At 39.2% G+C, this 18626-nt stretch overlaps 1 protein-coding gene across 2 annotated transcripts in view; it reads left to right on the top strand.

Annotated features, from left to right (window-relative positions):
• lamb1a (laminin, beta 1a) overlaps positions 1-18626 on the top strand; it is a 94205-nt gene extending 75579 nt beyond the window's left edge. For both annotated transcript variants that reach the window (XM_078553459.1, XM_078553460.1), the window contains 9 exons: positions 621-805; positions 1434-1675; positions 2015-2218; positions 5207-5351; positions 9754-9961; positions 10328-10469; positions 12903-13079; positions 14312-14471; positions 18097-18626. In XM_078553459.1, the coding sequence (XP_078409585.1) occupies positions 621-805; positions 1434-1675; positions 2015-2218; positions 5207-5351; positions 9754-9961; positions 10328-10469; positions 12903-13079; positions 14312-14471; positions 18097-18233 (1600 nt within the window). In that variant the 3' untranslated portion in view covers positions 18234-18626. The remainder of the gene's footprint in view (positions 1-620; positions 806-1433; positions 1676-2014; positions 2219-5206; positions 5352-9753; positions 9962-10327; positions 10470-12902; positions 13080-14311; positions 14472-18096) is intronic.

The raw sequence follows: 18626 nt of genomic DNA, 5'->3' as shown, positions 1-18626 counted from the left end.
TCCTTAGGCCAATTACTCAAAGGAATAGAGTTGTGGTTCTGTCCATTTTGAAGGCAATTCTGTATGTGTAAACAACTAATAAGATGTACAATATGTTACTTAAAGCCTTGTGTGGAGAAGGTTTCATTGTTTGGAAGGGAGAAAGATGTCCTACACATGCCACATTCAATTGTATCATCCAGTTTGCCCTTCCAAGAGAGGGTAAGGGTTTGCATGCAAGATGTTAAACACTCTTTTCGTACTTCAATATTGCTGTTGTTGCTTGTGGGAAGAGAAGTGGTAACATCTGGGAGTTGTCATCTTTATTAGGATTCCAAAAAGGGTCTTATATCATGTTCTGGAAAATCTAACATGCAGAGGTGTTGCTCAGTCTCCATTGATATCAGCTTAATCTCATTGTATGAATGGAATCGTTTTTAGATTGGGAGGGAAAGGGAATTTTTCTTGTTTGTGCACTTGTTAATTGTCTAAATGACACCTGATTCCACCAAATGTTAATTCATTTACATATTGCATCTTGTGGTAATGCTGCCCAATTTCAAGGATCTTAAAACAACTTCATCTTGGATTTTGTAGCTCTCCTAAGGAATTGGATTAAGGTTTAAAATTCTTGATTTCAGGAAGAAAGTCATCGACCTCTCAGAAAAGGTTAATGTGATTGAATCAGATCTTGGAACGACAGCAGACCGAAATAATCTGGCAGACACAGAACTAAATGTTCTTCAAAGTGATGCTGAGCATTTAAAAGCAGTTGTGAATGAGCTAGCCAAACAGTTGGAGTACATTAAGAACTCTGATGTCCATGGTGAGTATTTGATTACATTAGTTCACATTGGAATGGTGTTACATTAATATCTGCAAGGTCAATAGATACCTTCAAACGTGTCAGAAATTGGTTATCTTTGTCCTACGATCTAATGGATTTACACTGGATTTTGAGTGGTGAGTGGTAAAGTTTAGAAATAAGAATCTCCTCGCAACACTCCTAAAAAACCTTTTGGATACTCTAATTTCAAAATATAGTGAGAATGTATTTGAAATTTGGATCTCTGGATATTTAAAGCATCTGTTGGATTTTAATTGCAATTTTTGGAAGTTATGCAATGGTGTTTCTAATTGTATTCTCTAAGTAGAGCTCCAGGGAGCATTGTATAATGCTTTGATGTAACATTCATATTTGTTAAAGTATTTTTGCTTAACATATTAAACCAATGATCAACGTCTGTACTGTTCTGCTCAATGCATCTGTGTAAAAAAAAACGTTTTTTTATTTTAATTTCATTTATTTTAACTCTAAATGATTATAATTAGACCTATCTTTTCCAATTGTAATGACTGGACTAAGTGTTCTATTGCCCTGTAGAATCCCATAATTTCACCTGAAAGTAATGCATGACTTGATGTTTTCTAATCTCTCCAATACTCTCTTGTAGGAGCCTTGGACAGCGTCCAAAAATACTTCAACCAGTCTCTTGAGGCTGAAGTAAAAGTTAATATTTCCACCATTGATCCTGATAATATACTGCTGGAATCCTTGAGCATTCGAGAAAAGGTGGATGATATGATTTCAGAGAGTCAGGACCACTTTGAACAACAGCAAAAAGAACATTCTCAAAGTCTGGAAGAACTGGCTGACAAATTGCAAAATTTAGACCTTTCGCCATTAAGCGAAAAGGTACATTTTCACCTATGTTTTCAGGGTTAATTACAAAAGTACTCCAATTCTGATGGTCTATTTTAAGCAGCCATTTCTAGTGGTGCATTAGTTGATTAAAAGCTAGCTAAATTTGACAACAAGGTTTCTATTAATGATTGATCACAGAATAGATGTATTCCATCTAAACTGCATGATTTTACTATTTACTGCATTAGATGTGACTCTGATCTATTTCGTGCCTATCCCAGATTTAAAAATATTGTGCCCGGAGCACTTCAAGCATTCTTGATTGAACGAAAGTCAGTTTTGCTGAAGTGAAATTTTTTAAACTGCACTAATCACCACATGTTTTTCCAGATTTGTGGTAGCCCTGCAGGGATGCCATGTGCGGAAGCACAGTGTGGAGGTCCAAACTGCCGAGCTGATGACGGAACTAGAAAGTGTGGAGGAATTGGCTGTGATGGACTTGTAACTTTAGCCCATAAAGCATGGCAGGATTCCATGGATTTTGACACTGTAATTCTAAATGCTTTGGCAGAAGTGGATCAGCTTTCTAAAATGGTATGTTTGCATTCAGAAATTCAGTTGGAGTAAACCAGAGTGAAGTTTATCGAGCAATTTGTAGCTTCTGAGTAGGGAAGTCACAAGTGATTAAAGTGTCAACGAAGATGCAAATTCTCACTTTAGGAATTGGATCCCACCACTTTACAACAGTAGCCATAGCAGTCAGCAAGACAGTTGCCAGTTATACAATATTATTCCATACTGAAGTAGAACTTTGGAATGGTGTTCGTGGCTTCGATGAAATATCTTTTTTTTAAAAAAGCATTTTTGCCTCTGCTCCTTGCACACAGTCTTTCTTTGACTATACTACTTGTGACTGAGAAACAATAGTTAACCAGTTTTTGGTATGGTTATCCAGATTCTTTAATTTGAATTTAGTTTATATACATATGACTTTCAAAAGGGAATTGGATAAGCACCTGAGGAGAAATTTTCAGGGCCACAGGGAAAGGGGAGAGGAGTGGGACTAGTTGAATTCTTGTTGCAGCAAGTCAGCATGAACACAACCGGCCAAATGGCCTTCTGTTCTGTAAATATTCTACAATTCTATTCTATGAACCTATAGATCTTACCATCACATATTTTCAATTTGTCTGATGGCAGACTTGTAATAAACAGTTTTTTTAGGAATCACATTCTCTAATAGGTAAAGATTTGGGTACAGTCTCCACCAGTATACCATCTGTGGTTTTGCGGTCAGTTATGTATACAGGGCAATAAAATTAGTCATTTACCATTCCCATAGTTGACAATGACAAAAGCACCATCAGAGTTCATCCAAAACTCTGCTGTCTGTACCCTAACTCTTGCCAAGTCCCATTGTATCATCACTGCTATGTTTGCTGATCTATATTGGCTCCTAATCTGGCAATTAAACACTCCGGATATTTCAAGCAGACTCAACTGTTCAATCAGCTATTCACAACTTAGTGCAATTACCTTTCCTAATCAACAACCACAACTTGCATTCATATAGCATTTTTAAAATAGTGAAGCATTTCAAAGCACTTCATAAGCATTATCAAACAAAATTTGACACAGCCACATAAGGACCTTTAGAATAGGTGACCCCAAAAGCTTGATGAAAGAAAAAAAGTAGGTTTTAAGAATTCTCCATCCTAAAGAGGGAGAGACTGAGAGGTTGGGAGGGAGCTCCAGAGCTTTGCCCTTGGCAGCTGCCAGTGGTGGAGCGATGAGATTGGGGATGCGCAAGCTGTCTGAATTGGAGGAGCTTGGCAATCTCAGATGGTTGCAGAGGGGTAAGGCCATGGAGAGATCTGAAAACGAGGATGAGAATTTTAAAATGGAGGCATTGCCAGATTGGGAGCCAATGTCGGTCAGTAAGTAATAGGAATGATGGTACAAGGGACTTGGTGAGAGTTAGGGTATAGACAGCAGAGTTTTGGATGAATTCAAGTTAATGGAGGAAGTAAGGTGAGAGACCTGCTAGGACAGCAGTGCAATAGCTAAGTCGAGTAGTAACAAAGGCATAAATGAGGTATTTCAGAACAAATGAGCTCTGAGGTAGGGACAATGTGCAGGCAATACTAGAGTTGGAAGCGGGTGTCCTTGATGGAACCTATAGGTGGTTAGAAACTCAGTTCAGGTTCAAATCAGTCACAAAGGTTGAAAATGGCCTGGTTCAACCTTAGACAGTGGCCAGAGAGAGAGATGGGGTTGGTAGCTAGAGAATGTGTGGCAGGGACTGAAAACACTGGTTTTTGTCTTCCAAGTATTTAGTTGGAGGAAATTTCTGCTCATGCAATACTGGATGCTGGTGCTCCAGAGGCAGTGGTGTGAGAATAGGAAGCGAAGCCACTGCAGATAATTCTCTGGCTTTGACTGGATAGATAGGAATGAAACTAGGCAAGGGCAGTCTTGCCTAGCTGGATGACTGAGGATAGGTGTTGGAAGATTTGCTGTGGTCAATCATGTCATAGAGCTACAGAACTCTACGGTACAGAAAAAGGCCCTTCGGCGCATTGAGTCTGTGCTGGTCAACAAACAGGTACCTAACTATTCTAATCCCATTTTCCAGCACTAGGCCCATAGCCTTGTATGCCATGCCATCGCAAGTGTGCATCCCAACACTACTAAAATCTTATGAGGGTTTCTGCCTCTACCGCCCTTTCAGGCAGAGTTCCAGATTCCCACCACCTGGGTGGAAAAAATTCTTCCTCACATCCCCTTTAAACCTCCTGCCCCTTACCTTAAATCTATGTCCCCTGGTTATTGATCCCTCCACCAAGGGGAAAAGTTCCTTCCTGTCTACCCTATCTATACCCCTCATAATTTTATACACCTCAATCATGTCCCCCCTCAATCTCCTCTGCTCCAGGGAAAATAACCCCAGTCGATCCAATCTTTCCTCATTACTAAAACTCTCCAGCCCAGGCAACATCCTGGTAAATCTCCTCTGCGCACTCTCTAGTGCAATCACATCCTTCCTATAATGCGGATCCCAGAAATGCATGCAAATCTCTAGCTGTGGCCTAACCAGCGTTTTATACAGTTCCAGCATAACCTCCCAGCTCTTATATTCTATGCCTCGGCTAATATAGACAAGTATCCCATATGCCCTCTTAACCACTTTATCGACCTGTCCCACTACCTTAAGGGTAGCGGTGATATGGCCCCCCCTTTTTCTTTAGCTCAAAAAGCCAAGCAGTTAGCTGATACACTTGACAGACCTACGATACACCAAGAAATGTGGAAGAGGTTTGTCCATCCTTCCAGTAAAAAATAATGCAGATGCTAATTTAAGTTCTTCACCATGGATAAACATTCATCTTGAAGGATGTTGTACGAAGTTTCAGCAGGTAAAGGTTCCTATCAGCCTTGATTTTTTTTCTTTGCTTCCCACTTCAGAGAAATTCCCATTTTACTGCTTATCATGAGTGGCTGCAATTAAGTGGGATTCCGCTGGATGGTACACCTATTAGGTTGCATGGGTCACTAATAGGTGGTAATGTTGTGTCCCTGCAGGTCGCTGATGCAAAAATTAAAGCAGATGAGGCCAAACTAAATGCACAAAAGGTCCTCTTAAAAACCAATACAACAAAAGAAAAAGTCGACAAGAGCAATGAAGACCTAAGGAATCTTATCAAGCAAATCAGGGAATTTCTTACACGTAAGGATTGAGATGAAACTTATTTTTAAGTGTCATCTTGCTGCAATTATCTCTGCATATTTGTTTGTTGTGGAATAACACTGACGTAATATCAGTGGTGAGGAAGAATCCAAATGATCATAAAAGAACCATTTTGAGTTGTCTGATTCAAAATTTGCTATTGCTATAGTTATTTGTAACCAGGAGACTAAGATAATCTATACTACTGACCTTTCTCTGATTGCTGGTAATACAATTCTGATTTGCTGATGAAGAGGTGATTCCGTAGAACGTATTTGCTTATTTAAGTTCATTTCTTTGTTTTCCCTCTGCAAGAGACTTAATGCTCTACTATCTAACAGTTATCTACCCAGTTGCTATTTTTGCTCCTCTGTTTTGGGATTCTTGTGCTTCATCACAACTGTTGATTGGTCACTTAGTAATTATTGCAATGTTAACAGTTAGTCAAGAAAAAATAACAATACTGATGTAACACAGGGCTTTCACCAGCCTTCGCCTGGTGCCTTTTCAATCTAGTTTATGTTGCAGTTCACAAGTTTGGCTTCCATGTGCAACTTGCAAGTATAATATTAGTTTCAGAAATCTGGCAGTAAATTTGCTCATATGTTTGTTTATTTTAAGCAAAAATTTTGAATTGAACGTACTATGTATAATTTAAGCTGGACAGAAATATGTTCGGCCCATTAAGCACTTTCATCCTTCAACTTGTGACAACTTTACCTTATACACCTTGTCTACATCAGACTTTTGTGTCTTTGTGTTTCAGCAGTGCAAAGTGTCTGTTCAGCACTGAACTTGATTTAATTGTTTTCAGTAAATGAGCTCAGTGATTTCTTTTAAACTCATAACTACTCTCTTAAAATCTGTATTAATTGTAATGAGACTTTTCCTGAGCTAATATTCTGTTTTCTCACTACTTTGTTTATTGCACCTTCTGAAAGCATCTAAAGGAAGGTTGTAACAAAAAGTTCCAACAATTTGAGCTGATGAAATATAGATTGATTGAATCAGTGGTTCTTGTCCAATTAAGGAGGAATAACAAATCTGTCTTCCCATGTCCTTGTCAAACAAACTTCAGCATTACATACACGTGGACCATTCCAAACAGTTCTACTAACAATTAACATTTGGAGCTGGACCAGTGTGGCTTGTTTTGTGGGCTAGATCCTTACTGTGTATGTGGGTGCAATGGAATTCAGCATTGCTGTTGATAAATAGACAATGAATATTTGATCTACTTACTGTTTGTAGTCCCTGGAGTGAAAAGTACTGCTCTCAAGACTAGCTGCCCAAAGGGTGGCATGTAGCCAAGTTTACTCAGTGATTTATTGATCAGGATTTTCTTATACCTGTGCCAGCTCTTGCAAAGGACATAAGGAGGAGGAACTGGAGTAGACCATTTGGCTCCTTGAGCCTGCTCTGCCATTCAATAAGATAATGGCTGATCATCTCGTGTTTCGATTTCCACATTCCCATCTAATCCCGATAACCTTTGATAAGAACATATGAAATAGGAACAGGATTCTATCCTCTAAGTCCCATTCTCCTGTCATTTTCATTTTAAAACATTTTTTAAAAATTCTACTTTCCTGATAGGATAGTCTAAGTATTAACTATCCTTTGCTTTAAAAATAACCTTTCCTTTTGTTTTTTTTTTGGTGGTGATCTTAAATTCATAGCCACTATTTACTGGCTCACCAATTGCAAATGGTTCAAACTAAAAGCAATGATTTTGAACAAGTTCAAATCACTACAGTGCCATTGCCTGTCAAGGGGAGGCTCTGTCAGGGCAGGAGAGAGAGGGGCTTTCTATCTTGGTAGTACCATTGAAAGTCAAAGTTTTTCCTTTAAGCTTGTTATGACACAGCAGTTGATAAAGGCGGAGTTGTTTAAATCCCAGAGGGAAACTTGAACAACTGTCATAACCTATATTTTCAATTAGTATGTTTGAGATGCAGCTCTGAATTCAGGCATAAGACCACCAAGCCTCAAGAGGGTTTTTATATAAAACTAAATTTAACATTTATTAATTTAACAACAAATTAAGACTCATACACATGTCTACAAGTTACTACCATAATAACTTTTAAACAAATCCCCAAATTAATCACCCCCGGGTAAATCTTAAAGGCAACAGTAACCCATAGGGCAGAAATTTTTGCTCAGCAGTGGGCATGTGCCTGATGCCTGACCCGCTCGAGCGTGAAATGACGTGCGTTGATGTCGGCCAAGTGTGTTGATGTCAACGCGCAGTCGCATGATAGTTTGGTCAGTGGGTGTGCGCTGGAGTTGACAGTGCACCCGCTGACAATTAAATGGCTTGTTCAGGCCTTTAAGTAATCGATTAAATTAAAATTTTCACTGCCCGTCCAACCTAATGATTGGCGGGCAGACAAAGGCCTTTGCCTTTTTTTGGAAACCTCATCCACAGGCAGGATGAGGTTTCCAAAAGCAATGAAGTTATTTTATTTAATAAGATGTCCTGCTCATTTGACAGTCACATGAGGGGATATGTTTATTAAATTTTTATTTTTTTTAATTTTTCTTTATACCTCCTCATCTCTCTGAGGCAGCTCTGTACCTCGGGGAGGTTATGAAGCACCCACTAGTGTTTCAGACTGCTTGCCCTCTTTCCCCACGGCCCCCCCGCCCCCCCTTAACCGCACAGGCAGCGCTCAGTGCTGCCATTAACATTGGGTGGGCCTTAATTGGCCCTCCAGCGTGAAATCATGGTCCGGTGACGATCAAAGGCTCCAGTCGGCTTCCTGACCACCCCAGACTCCCCGCTGCTGAGCACCCCCACCAAGGTCAAAATTCTGCCTATAGACTTTAAACAGACCACACACAGCACATTTGACCATACAAATTCAAAATAAGGTTCCCCTGCAGACACAGTTGTAGGCTTACAGGCTGGTTAGATCTTAAATGCCTCTGACTTACACAGTCCTTTCTGTTTATATCTAGCTTTTCTTTTGAATGTAAATTTTCCATTGTATTACTGGATTTTTAATTTGCATCTCCTAACAATAATATCCTTTCATTCCACCAATTTTATTAGCTGAATAAATAAACATTGCTTGGCATCTTCTAGCTAAGTGCAAGATTTTACTCCCACTCTTGAATGCTTTATTCAACAAATGCAAATTTACACTTTACCTTCTATCCTCCTTACTGTTTACCCAATTAACATCTCAAACCACTATACATCAAAGCACCCAGACTAGCTGGCTTTAATCCATTTAAGACACACACAGTCAAACACAGACACCTCTACAATTCCATTTTAAAAATAATTTCCTATAACCTTATAGACATTTATATCTCCATGACACCTTATCAAAACCCTCATAGTTTTGAAGACCACTTTACAGAATTCTTTGCTAACTTCTCTGTTCTAACGAAAAGGGCTCAAGTTTTTTAAAGCATTCCTCATAATTAAAGCCACTCATCTTTGGTAGTGTCCTAGTAAATCTCTCCTCTACTCCCCATAGCAGTAACATTTTTCCTAAAGGATACATAAAATGGGACATAATATTCTAACTGCAGCCTAATTATTTGTATAGGCTAGTATCATTTCTATTTATATTGGTTTAGTACTATATATAATAAAAAAAATGATCTGATAACCAGCATAATGTATTCTAATAACCCTCCAATTGGTCAACCTGTATGATAATATTGAACATAATGAGTTATTTCAATACAAGATATTTTCTCTAATTCATAACGAGTCTTGTCAGGCTGAGGGGGATTTTCATTCCAATTGTAGATGCTTCAAACTGAAAGCAGTGCTTTTGAACAAGTTAAAATGACTGCAGTGCCATTGGCAATAGAGATCCTTTCAGAGCAGGAGAGGCTTTCTATTCTGGTGCTACTTTTGAAAGTTAGAAACTTACCACACATCATGTTCTGCATTTTAGAAGCAAATTCAAGACAGTGATCCTGTTTCTTGTCATAAAGGCATTACTTAGACAATTGATCTATTTGGAATATCCTCTCCAAAATAGAGAGAAATGCAGACCTAAAGGTGGCGTAATGAAACTGGTTTCAGTTAGATTTTTACCAAGAACACTAGCTGCAGCTTCCTTGTTTTAAGTGCAATCATTTCATTAATGCAGGCTTTTATTCAGTGTCGAAATTCTCATCCAGCTTCACAAACACATTCTATTTGATCATGTAAATCTGGTGCTGATTGCTCATAAGGACCAGTCAAAACAGTGTTCTGGTCTTTACTCATTGATATCAATTAATATTTACCTTAAAAAAGATACTTGTGTGAAAATTAGGCTTCTAAATTGATTACGTTTTAGGTTATTATGGCTGTATTTTGCATTTCATTTTACTCTTATCCAATAATTATTTGACCCAAAAACACAACAGCCTTGTTTTTCTCCTGCTGCAGAGGATGGTGCTGATCTGGAGAGTATTGAGGCAGTTGCCAACGAAGTATTGAAGTTGGAAATGCCAACCACTCCTCAGCAACTTCAGGATCTGACCAATGACATTCGAACCCGAGTAGAGAGTCTGTCCGATGTAGAAATAATCCTAAACCAGAGTGCAGCAGACATTGAGCGGGCTGAAGCACTATTGGATGAGGCCAGGAAATCCAGGTGTGTCTCACAATCTGTTCTTGCTTAAACTACCAGCTACGGGTACAATTTTAGTTAAATTATTTTCTACTAGTTCGTTATTTGAGTTCAACAACTTGTCTTCTAATTTTAGTAGCATATGTTGGCCATAATAGTTTAATAAGTATTGCTAGATTTCTTAAATTTAGAATGATTACTTAATTTTCACATTCCACCCAGACTCTAGTTGTTGTCACCAATAATTAATATTTGACAGTATTCTGGCATGATGTGTGAGGCTCCCTATTTTATTCAAATTCAAAGCACCTGGACTTAATCTGCTACAATTAAATTATAAATATTGCAGCGGAGGCTGATCTTTTTAACATAACTACTTCTGTGTTACAGAATACTTGCAACAGAAGTTAAAGACGCAGCTGATCGTGTAAAGGAGGCCTTAGATGAAGCGGAAAAGGCACAGAATGCAGCAGCAAAAGCCATCAAACAAGCTAACGAAGACATTGAGGGGACACAAGACCTACTGACCTCAGTATGTCACTAGTTAAGACAATATACAAATACTTCAATTGCAAAGAATGTTAGAATAGTGGGGGTTCAGATGTCCTTAACCCAGTCAGTTAAATCTCAGTTCTATTACAGTCCTCAATATCCACCCATCGTCTTAACTATATTAGCACTGGGACCACAGGTACGTACCCAGTCAGTTTATGAATATTCATTCTCCCATTTGCCTCTGCATAGCATTAATATAACTAATTTTCTAGACCAGGGAAACACTCATAATTTTGGCTTCACATATGCTCCATTTGTTTGCTTGTTTCTTTCTTGATGTTAGCTTTAACCGCTGTAAAATTAAAATTATTCTTTTCCCTTGAAGATATTGGTGCTAATCTATAGGAACCCCCCCCACCCGCCCCCGGCTGAAAGTCTGAATATTACTGTCATACTGTTTAATTGACTCATGCAGATTCCGGTACTTGAACTTGGATTGCCATGCTTCTGGCGTGAGCTTAAGTGAACATCCTGAGCTGTTTGAATGTGGTGGGTGTCACAGCAGAGCCAGACCTCAGCTGATGTTTCTCTGTTCACACTTCATAGCAAGATTACAGGACAGAGTGATCAGAGTTGGGACCCTTTTACAGTGCACATGTTGAAGGTATCTGCATTGCTGCAGGTAAACAAAGTAATTTGATACAGACCAGGAACCTGAGATTTTCATGGTCTGTACAGCACCAAACAAGGCACTGCATTTACCCACAAGCCACTGAAAGAATTTGGGAACCTATCTTTCAATAAGTAGCTGGCTAAAATTTTTATCAGTTAGCAATGTTTCAAAGATGGTTACACATTAGAAACTTGAAACTATTTCGCTTATTTTCTGCTCAGGGTCTGTTCTAAAATTGCATTTAGTGTTTGACAAAATTCAGTTGTAGTTGTCAAACAGCCCAGATGCCTTCATCTGATACTTGTGAATTTAGAGCTGACCCCAGAGCACTGAAGCATTAGGGTGCTAATGTAATATGCGGAGCAGCTTTGAACTGCTCTGTGCAGGCTTATGTTTCCTGATAAAATGCCAGCATTTCACCCATTGCCTACAGCTGTATCGCCACTTATATCAACAAAATAGTCCATGCTCAGTCTAAGTCAGTGCAGCTCTGTGATTAGATCAAAGAACTAGAGCACAGTTAACTATTACAGACTCCTAAGTGCATATTTGTTTGACAGAGAATGCACAGGGTAATCTGTTGCGTTAAAGTGGTCCTTTATCTCTCTCTCATTCTTGGTTTTAGCGTATGTCTTTGTCTATTTCAGTAATCCAGCCATGCTTGTCAACAGATACCTGTTTGTTTAAACTTGTTATCTAAGTGAAACGTAAAGCAAATGCAACTGACAGTAAAGAAAGTAGCAGCCTTAATCTAACCATTACAGAATTGAAAAGCCTGTGTGTAGAGATATATTGAAAATTTAATTTACTGCTTTCAATGCCATACAATTTTGAGTATATGAGAAGTTGCAGCTGGGCATAATTTTGTACCATTTAGGCTGATCAAAGAAAGGAAGATTGATTATTTACTTATTCTTTCATGGAATGTGGTCTCTGGCTAGGCCAGCATTTATTGCCCATTCCTAATTGCCCTTGAGAAGGTAACGTTGAGTCACTTTCTTGAACTGCTGCAGTCCATGTGGTGTAGGTAAACCCACAGTGCTGTTAGAAAGGGAGTTTCAGGATTTTGACGCAGCGACAGTGAAGGAATGGCGATATATTTCCAAGTCAGGATGGTGTGTGGCTTGGAAGGGAACTTGCAGGTGGTGTTCCCATACATCTCCACTTGTCCTATAAGGTGGCAGTGATCACAGGCTTGGAAGGTGCTGTCATCAGAAGCTTTGTGATCAGTTAATAATGCTGATAGTGAGTCTATAGTCTATACCCAGACTCAAATCTAGATCCTTTCAGTATTGCTGATGTCATTTGTATTTACCTGAATGTTACTAAATTTCTCACATCTTTAACCGTTCTAATTTTCTTGATAACATTGTTCTTTTCATTCTCTATTTGAACATGCAGATGACTAAAATTCAGAGCTGAAATTTCTTCAATATTTAAGATCTCCAGTTTCGCTGTAGTTGTAATTTGCCAATTAAAATGAATATATAGCACTGAAGAATATTTGTGACCATGGCCCGTACTGTAATTTTACACCACCTATAATGTCCTCTCTTTAAAACGTTCCATTCAAGTATTTCAACGAGTGAGAAAATTAGGACATCTAATTGGCAAATCAGTACAATTTCTATTTCAAAACTGGATGAGTAAAGATTTTGTTCTAAAGTATAGTCTAAATGAAATGAGTGTCTCCCTTGTGTTGAACTGTTAACTTGCAAGTTGTTGAATATAAATTGTACTGCTTTGTTTACCTATTCTACTTCAGTATAAATCTTTGCTTTTTAAAATACATTTTAGATTGAATCGGAGACAGTAGCATCAGAACAAAGCCTCAACAATGCTACTGAACGCTTAGCACAGATTGAAAAGGATATTGATGAATTAAAACAGAAAACTGCAGGCAACACAATCACTGCTGAAAACATTGGGGACACTGCAGATAAAATAAAGCAGGCTGCAGATGAGGCCAAACAGGTAGGCATTTTCAATCATTTTGGAGTAAATTTAGCATTCACTTTACCTTCTCCCAATTTTAAAGTTGAATAATTTCCCTCTAGAGCATTTTCCTCTTCAGGGTAAGAACTCCCAAGTTCTTCAATCTCTTCTGATCGCCTCGCCTCAGATATCTTAGGCTAGGTGTCAATTTAGTTACTACTTTCTTCAGTATCTCCAGCATCTGAACATCGTTACCGGTTTGGTGACAGCAACCCTCGCCTCTGAGTCACAAAAATGAAAATTCAAGTCCAACCCTTGACTTCAGTGCAAAATCTAGATTGATTCTCCAGTGCAGTATTGAGGGGAATGCTGCACTGTTGAACATGCAGTCTTTCAAATGAGGCATTAAACTCAGCTATGTCTGCCTCGCTGGTGGACATGAAAGATTTCATGCTCTTTTCAAAGAGAAGCACGTGAGTTCTCTTCAACCAACATCATTAAAGCAGATTATCTGGTCATGTAGCTACTCTTTGTGGGACCTTGCTGTGAGAGAATTGGCAGTTTCTTTACATTAAAACAGTGACTGCATTTTAGAAAAGCACTCAATTGGCAGTAGAGTTCTTTGGGACATCCAAAGATTATGAATGGATATATATAAATGAGAGTACTTTTTCTTTTATTGTCCCCTCTTTTGGGAAGCCTTCTAATACTTTACAAAACAAATAGTAAGCTCACTATCCTTTAATTTTCTGTCTTCTCCATTGCTCCTTTTTTAAAAAATTAGTTCTGTCAGGTACTTTCCACTAGTCCTTTTTTAACCTTCCCCTAAGACAGGGAAAAGGATGTAATCATTATACTGACCTATCTATGCTCCCTCGTATGAAGTTTATTCAGACCTGCCATTGTATTTTCATTTAAATTCCTTGGGCTGTCAGTGACTGTCTTATCAATTTCTTTCTTTTTGTACTCCTATCCTTTGCAGAAGTTCAACATCCGAGTTTGCTCATGTTGCTGTGCTAACACGGAATTTCATTTTTCTGGTGATCATAGATGAAATAAGGCGGGAGGAGGTTCATGGAACATAGAGGAGGTTCATGGAACATAGATGCCAGCATAGACCAATTTAGCCAAATGGCATGTTTCTGTGCTGTTAATCCTATGTGAATTTAATCACTAAATCAGTTATGTTACTATAGTAAACTGGGTCATCTCATGGTGTACTGCCCATTCACTGTGAGATGTTAATCATTACAAGTTTTTTAAAAATCCAGGTTCTCGATACCGTCCTTAAAGAAAAGTACACTATTGTAGAAGACACCATTGTAAAAAAATCTGATGCAGCTTCTGATGCTCGAAAGAAAGCAAAGTTATTGCAGATCGAAGCCGAATCATTATTATCAGATGCCAGTCGGAAACTTGAGTTATTAAAGAGTAAGTATTACACAATGAATCATGTAATCACCATGTGTTACAATGGGTAGGACAATAAAAATGCTAAACCAAAGGGCTGCTTACAGAGATAGTTATGGCTTAAATTTAATTTCTTGTTACTCAAAATCCCTGAAGCTAAATGTACTGTAAACTAATTCAAATACAAAACAAGATGGAATTCAGTTCAGCTGTTCAACATCCTTACATTTAGAAACATAACACTGTTTATTTCTGGCAGGAGTAGCACAAAAGTTACTCGAGTTCACAATTATTAAAATGTTTGGATTAAAAAGCACGAGATTTAGAAGATAGTATTTTAGTCACCGTTAACGTGCAGGGTTAGAATTTAATATCTACAGATTAGTCAAGCAACAACTTGACGTCATATTCATAGAATCATACCTTACAGACGACAGCCTCAAATACCATCCCTGGGTATGCCCTGTGCCACCGGCACAGTGTTATACAGTCAGGAAGGAGTTGCCCTTGGAGTCCTCAACATTGACTCCAGACCCCATGAAGTCCCATAGCATTAAGTCAAACATGGTCAAGGAAACCTCCTGCTGATTACCTCCTATTGACGCCCTCCCCATAACTGACGAATCAGTACTCCTCCATGTTGAACACCACTTGGAAGAAGCACTGTTCATGGCAAAGGCACAGAATGTACTCTGGATGGGGGACTTCAGTGTCCACCACCAAGAATTACTCGGTAGCACCACTACTGACTGAGCTGCGGCAGGTGGTGAGGGAAAAACCTACTTGACCTTGTACTCATCAATATATCTGTCACATTGAGATACCCTCCATTGTGTTTTGTGGCATTACCATTGTGCTAAATGGGATAGATTTCAAACAGATCTAGCAATTCAGAACTGGGCATCTATGATGTGTTGTGGGCCATCAGAATTGTATACAACCACAATTTGTAACCTTATGGCCTGGTATACCCCCCACCTTACCATTACCATCAGTCAGAGGATCAACCCTGGTTCAATAAAGAGTGCAAGGGGGCATGCCAGGAGCAGTACCCATGCATACCTAAAACTGAGGTGTCAACCTGGTGAAGCTACAACACAGGACTACTTGCGTGCCAATCAGGCGAAACAGTGTGGGGCGGGGGAGGCAGGCATAGTGATATCACTAGACCAGTGTTCCAGATACCCAAGGTAATGCTCTGGGGATTTGAATCCCACCACAGCAGATGGTGGAATTAGAATTCAATAAAAATCTGAAATTAAAAGTTTTTTAAATAATCATTATCACATAATCACGGATTGTGGGTTTCACATAATGACTATGAAACCATTGTCAAAACAGAAATACCTGGAAAAACTCAGCAGGTCTGGCAGCATCGGCGGAGAAGAGCAAAGTTGACGTTTCGAGTCCTCATGACCCTTCAACAGAACTGTTTTGTTGAAGGGTCATGAGGACTCGAAACGCCAACTTTGCTCTTCTCCGCCGATGCTGCCAGACCTGCTGAGTTTTTCCAGGTATTTCTGTTTTTATTTTGGATTTCCAGCATCTGCAGTTTTTTGGTTTTTTTTATGAAACCATTGTCGATTGTTGTAAAAACACATATGGTTCACTAATGTCATTTCGTGAAGGAAATCTGCCATCCTTTACTGGTCTGGCCTACGTGCGACTCCAGACCCACAGCAATGTGGTCGACTCTTTAAAACGATGTCCATATACCATTGACGAATTTTTTTTTTTTAAATCATGCAGTAGACAGAGCTAAGTGATCCCACAAACAAACCGATCAAATCTAAGCTCTGCATTCCTGCCACATCCAGTCGTGAATGGTGGTGGACAAGTAACTAACTAGAGGTGGCGGCTCCACAGACATATCCCCATTCTCAATGATTGGGACCCAGCACATCAGTACAAAAGACAAGGCTGAAGCACTTGCAACCATCTTCAGGCAGGTAGAAGTGCTGAGTTGATGATCCATCTCTGCCTCCTCCTGTGGTCCCCAGCATCACAGATGCCAGTCTTCAGCCAATTTGATTCACTCCACAATATCAAGAAGTAGCTGAAGGCACAGGATTCTGCAAAGGCTATGAACCACGACAACATTCCAGCAATAGTATGAAGACTTGTGCTCCAGAACTAGCTGTACCCTTAGCCAAGCTGTTCCAGTACAGCTACAACACTGACATCCACCTGACAATATGGAAAATTGTCAAGGTATGTCTGTCCACTAAAGCAGGGCAAACCCTTAGCACCCCATCAGTCTACTCTTGATCATCAGCAAAATGATGGAAGAGGTCATTGACGACTATCAAGCAGCACTTGCTCAGCAATAACCTGCTCACTGATGCTCAGTTTAGGTTCCACCAGGACCACTCAGCTCCTGACCTCATTGCAGCCTTTGTCCAAACATGGACAAAAGAGCTGAATTCCAGAGGCAAGGTGAGTGACTGCCCTTCGCATCAAGGCAGCATTTGACCGCGTGAGGCATCAAGGAGCCCTAGCAAAAACTCTCCACTGGCTGGAGTCATACCTAGCACAATGGAAGATGATTGTGGCTGTGTTGGAAGTCAATCATCTCAGCCCCAGGACATCACTGCTGGAGTTCCTCAGGTAATGTCCTTGGGCCAAACATCTTCAGCTACTTTATCTTCCCTCCTTCTGAAGGTCAGAGGTGAGGATTTTTGCTGCTAATTGCACAATGTTCACCATTCATGACAACTCTGATACAGAAGCAGACCATGTCCATATGCAGCAAGACCTGGATAACGTTAATGCCTGGGACAATGTGGCAAGTAACGTTTGTGCCATACAAGTCCCAGGCAATGACGGTCTCCATCAAGGGACAATCTATCCCCCCTACCTTTGACATTCAATGGCATTACCATCGTTGAATTCCCCACTATCAACATCCTCTGGATTGGGTGGGGGGGGGGGGGGGTTTACCATTTGACCAGAAAGTGAACTGGACCAGTCATATAAATGCTGTGACTACAACAGCAGGTAAGACGTTAAGAATCTTGCAGTGACTTAACTCATTTCCTGGCTCCCAAAGCCTGTCCATCATATACAAGGCCCAAGTCAGGAGTGTGATGGAATACTCTCCACTTGCCTGGATGAGTGCAGCTCCAACAACACAAGAAGCTTGACACCATCCAGGACAATGCAGCCCACTTGATTGGCACCCCAACACCACCTTAGAAATTTACTCCCACTGCTGGATAGTGTTAGCAGTGTGTACCATCTAAAAGATACACTGCAGGAATTTACCACCTTAAGTTAGAATCTAAATGCAGAAGCAAAAGAAAACAAGTGGAAAACTGTGACTTTTTAACTTAAATCATGAATGGGAGCAGCAGCAGCAACTGTATTAGAACATCTTCATTCTCTTCATAATTAAACTAATTGATACAAAACATTGTAAAGCAGGAATGACAAGACTAATCTAAAAGCTGTAACTCTTTTAGAGTCAACCAATTAAACTAAATTAACAAAATAAGGGATAAATCAAGCACAGCCCCTAAGTCAGGTCAGCTGTAAAATCAAGGACAAAGTTTAAAGGAAACTTACAAACATTAAACCAAAATGTGATTAAAGCTGTATTTGAATCTAATTGCTCAGGAATTGCAAGCTAATGTTGTGTTTTCTACAGAACTGGAAAGAAATTATGACGACAACCAGAAAGCTTTGGAGGAAAAAGCACAAAAGTTAATAAAACTGGAAGAAGATGTGCGTTCATTGCTGCAGACAATCAGCCAGAAAGTTGCTATCTATAGTACTTGTTTATAATGAGAATCATTTCACTGACACCTATACTTTAAGTTGCCTTACTGTCAGCACCCAATATTCTAGTTAAGCTAAAGAACAATCAATGCCAAGCTTTTTAAAAAAAAAAGAAAACTTGCAAATTTATTGAATCATTATTTTTAAAAGGTGCATATTCTACTATGCACTTTGGTTTCTATTAAAAATGTTTAAATACAATGTTTCAGCCATAAAATGCAATCTACAACCATCAGTATTTTTGTATTATTGTTCATTAAACCTAGTCTCTAAAATGAAGTAAAAACACTCTGGAAAATGTAGCAAACTTTTGTAGCCAATATTTAATACATTTATTGCAATCAAACTATACATGACATGGATATAATAAACATTGAGCAATAAATGCTTTAAAAAAAA

The sequence above is a fragment of the Cetorhinus maximus genome, chromosome 12 (assembly GCF_964194155.1).
Source record: "Cetorhinus maximus chromosome 12, sCetMax3.hap1.1, whole genome shotgun sequence".
In the NCBI taxonomy this organism is placed as follows: domain Eukaryota; kingdom Metazoa; phylum Chordata; class Chondrichthyes; order Lamniformes; family Cetorhinidae; genus Cetorhinus; species Cetorhinus maximus.
The sequence above is the reverse complement of the archived record's forward strand: the minus strand, read 5'-3'. Positions and strand labels throughout refer to the sequence as shown.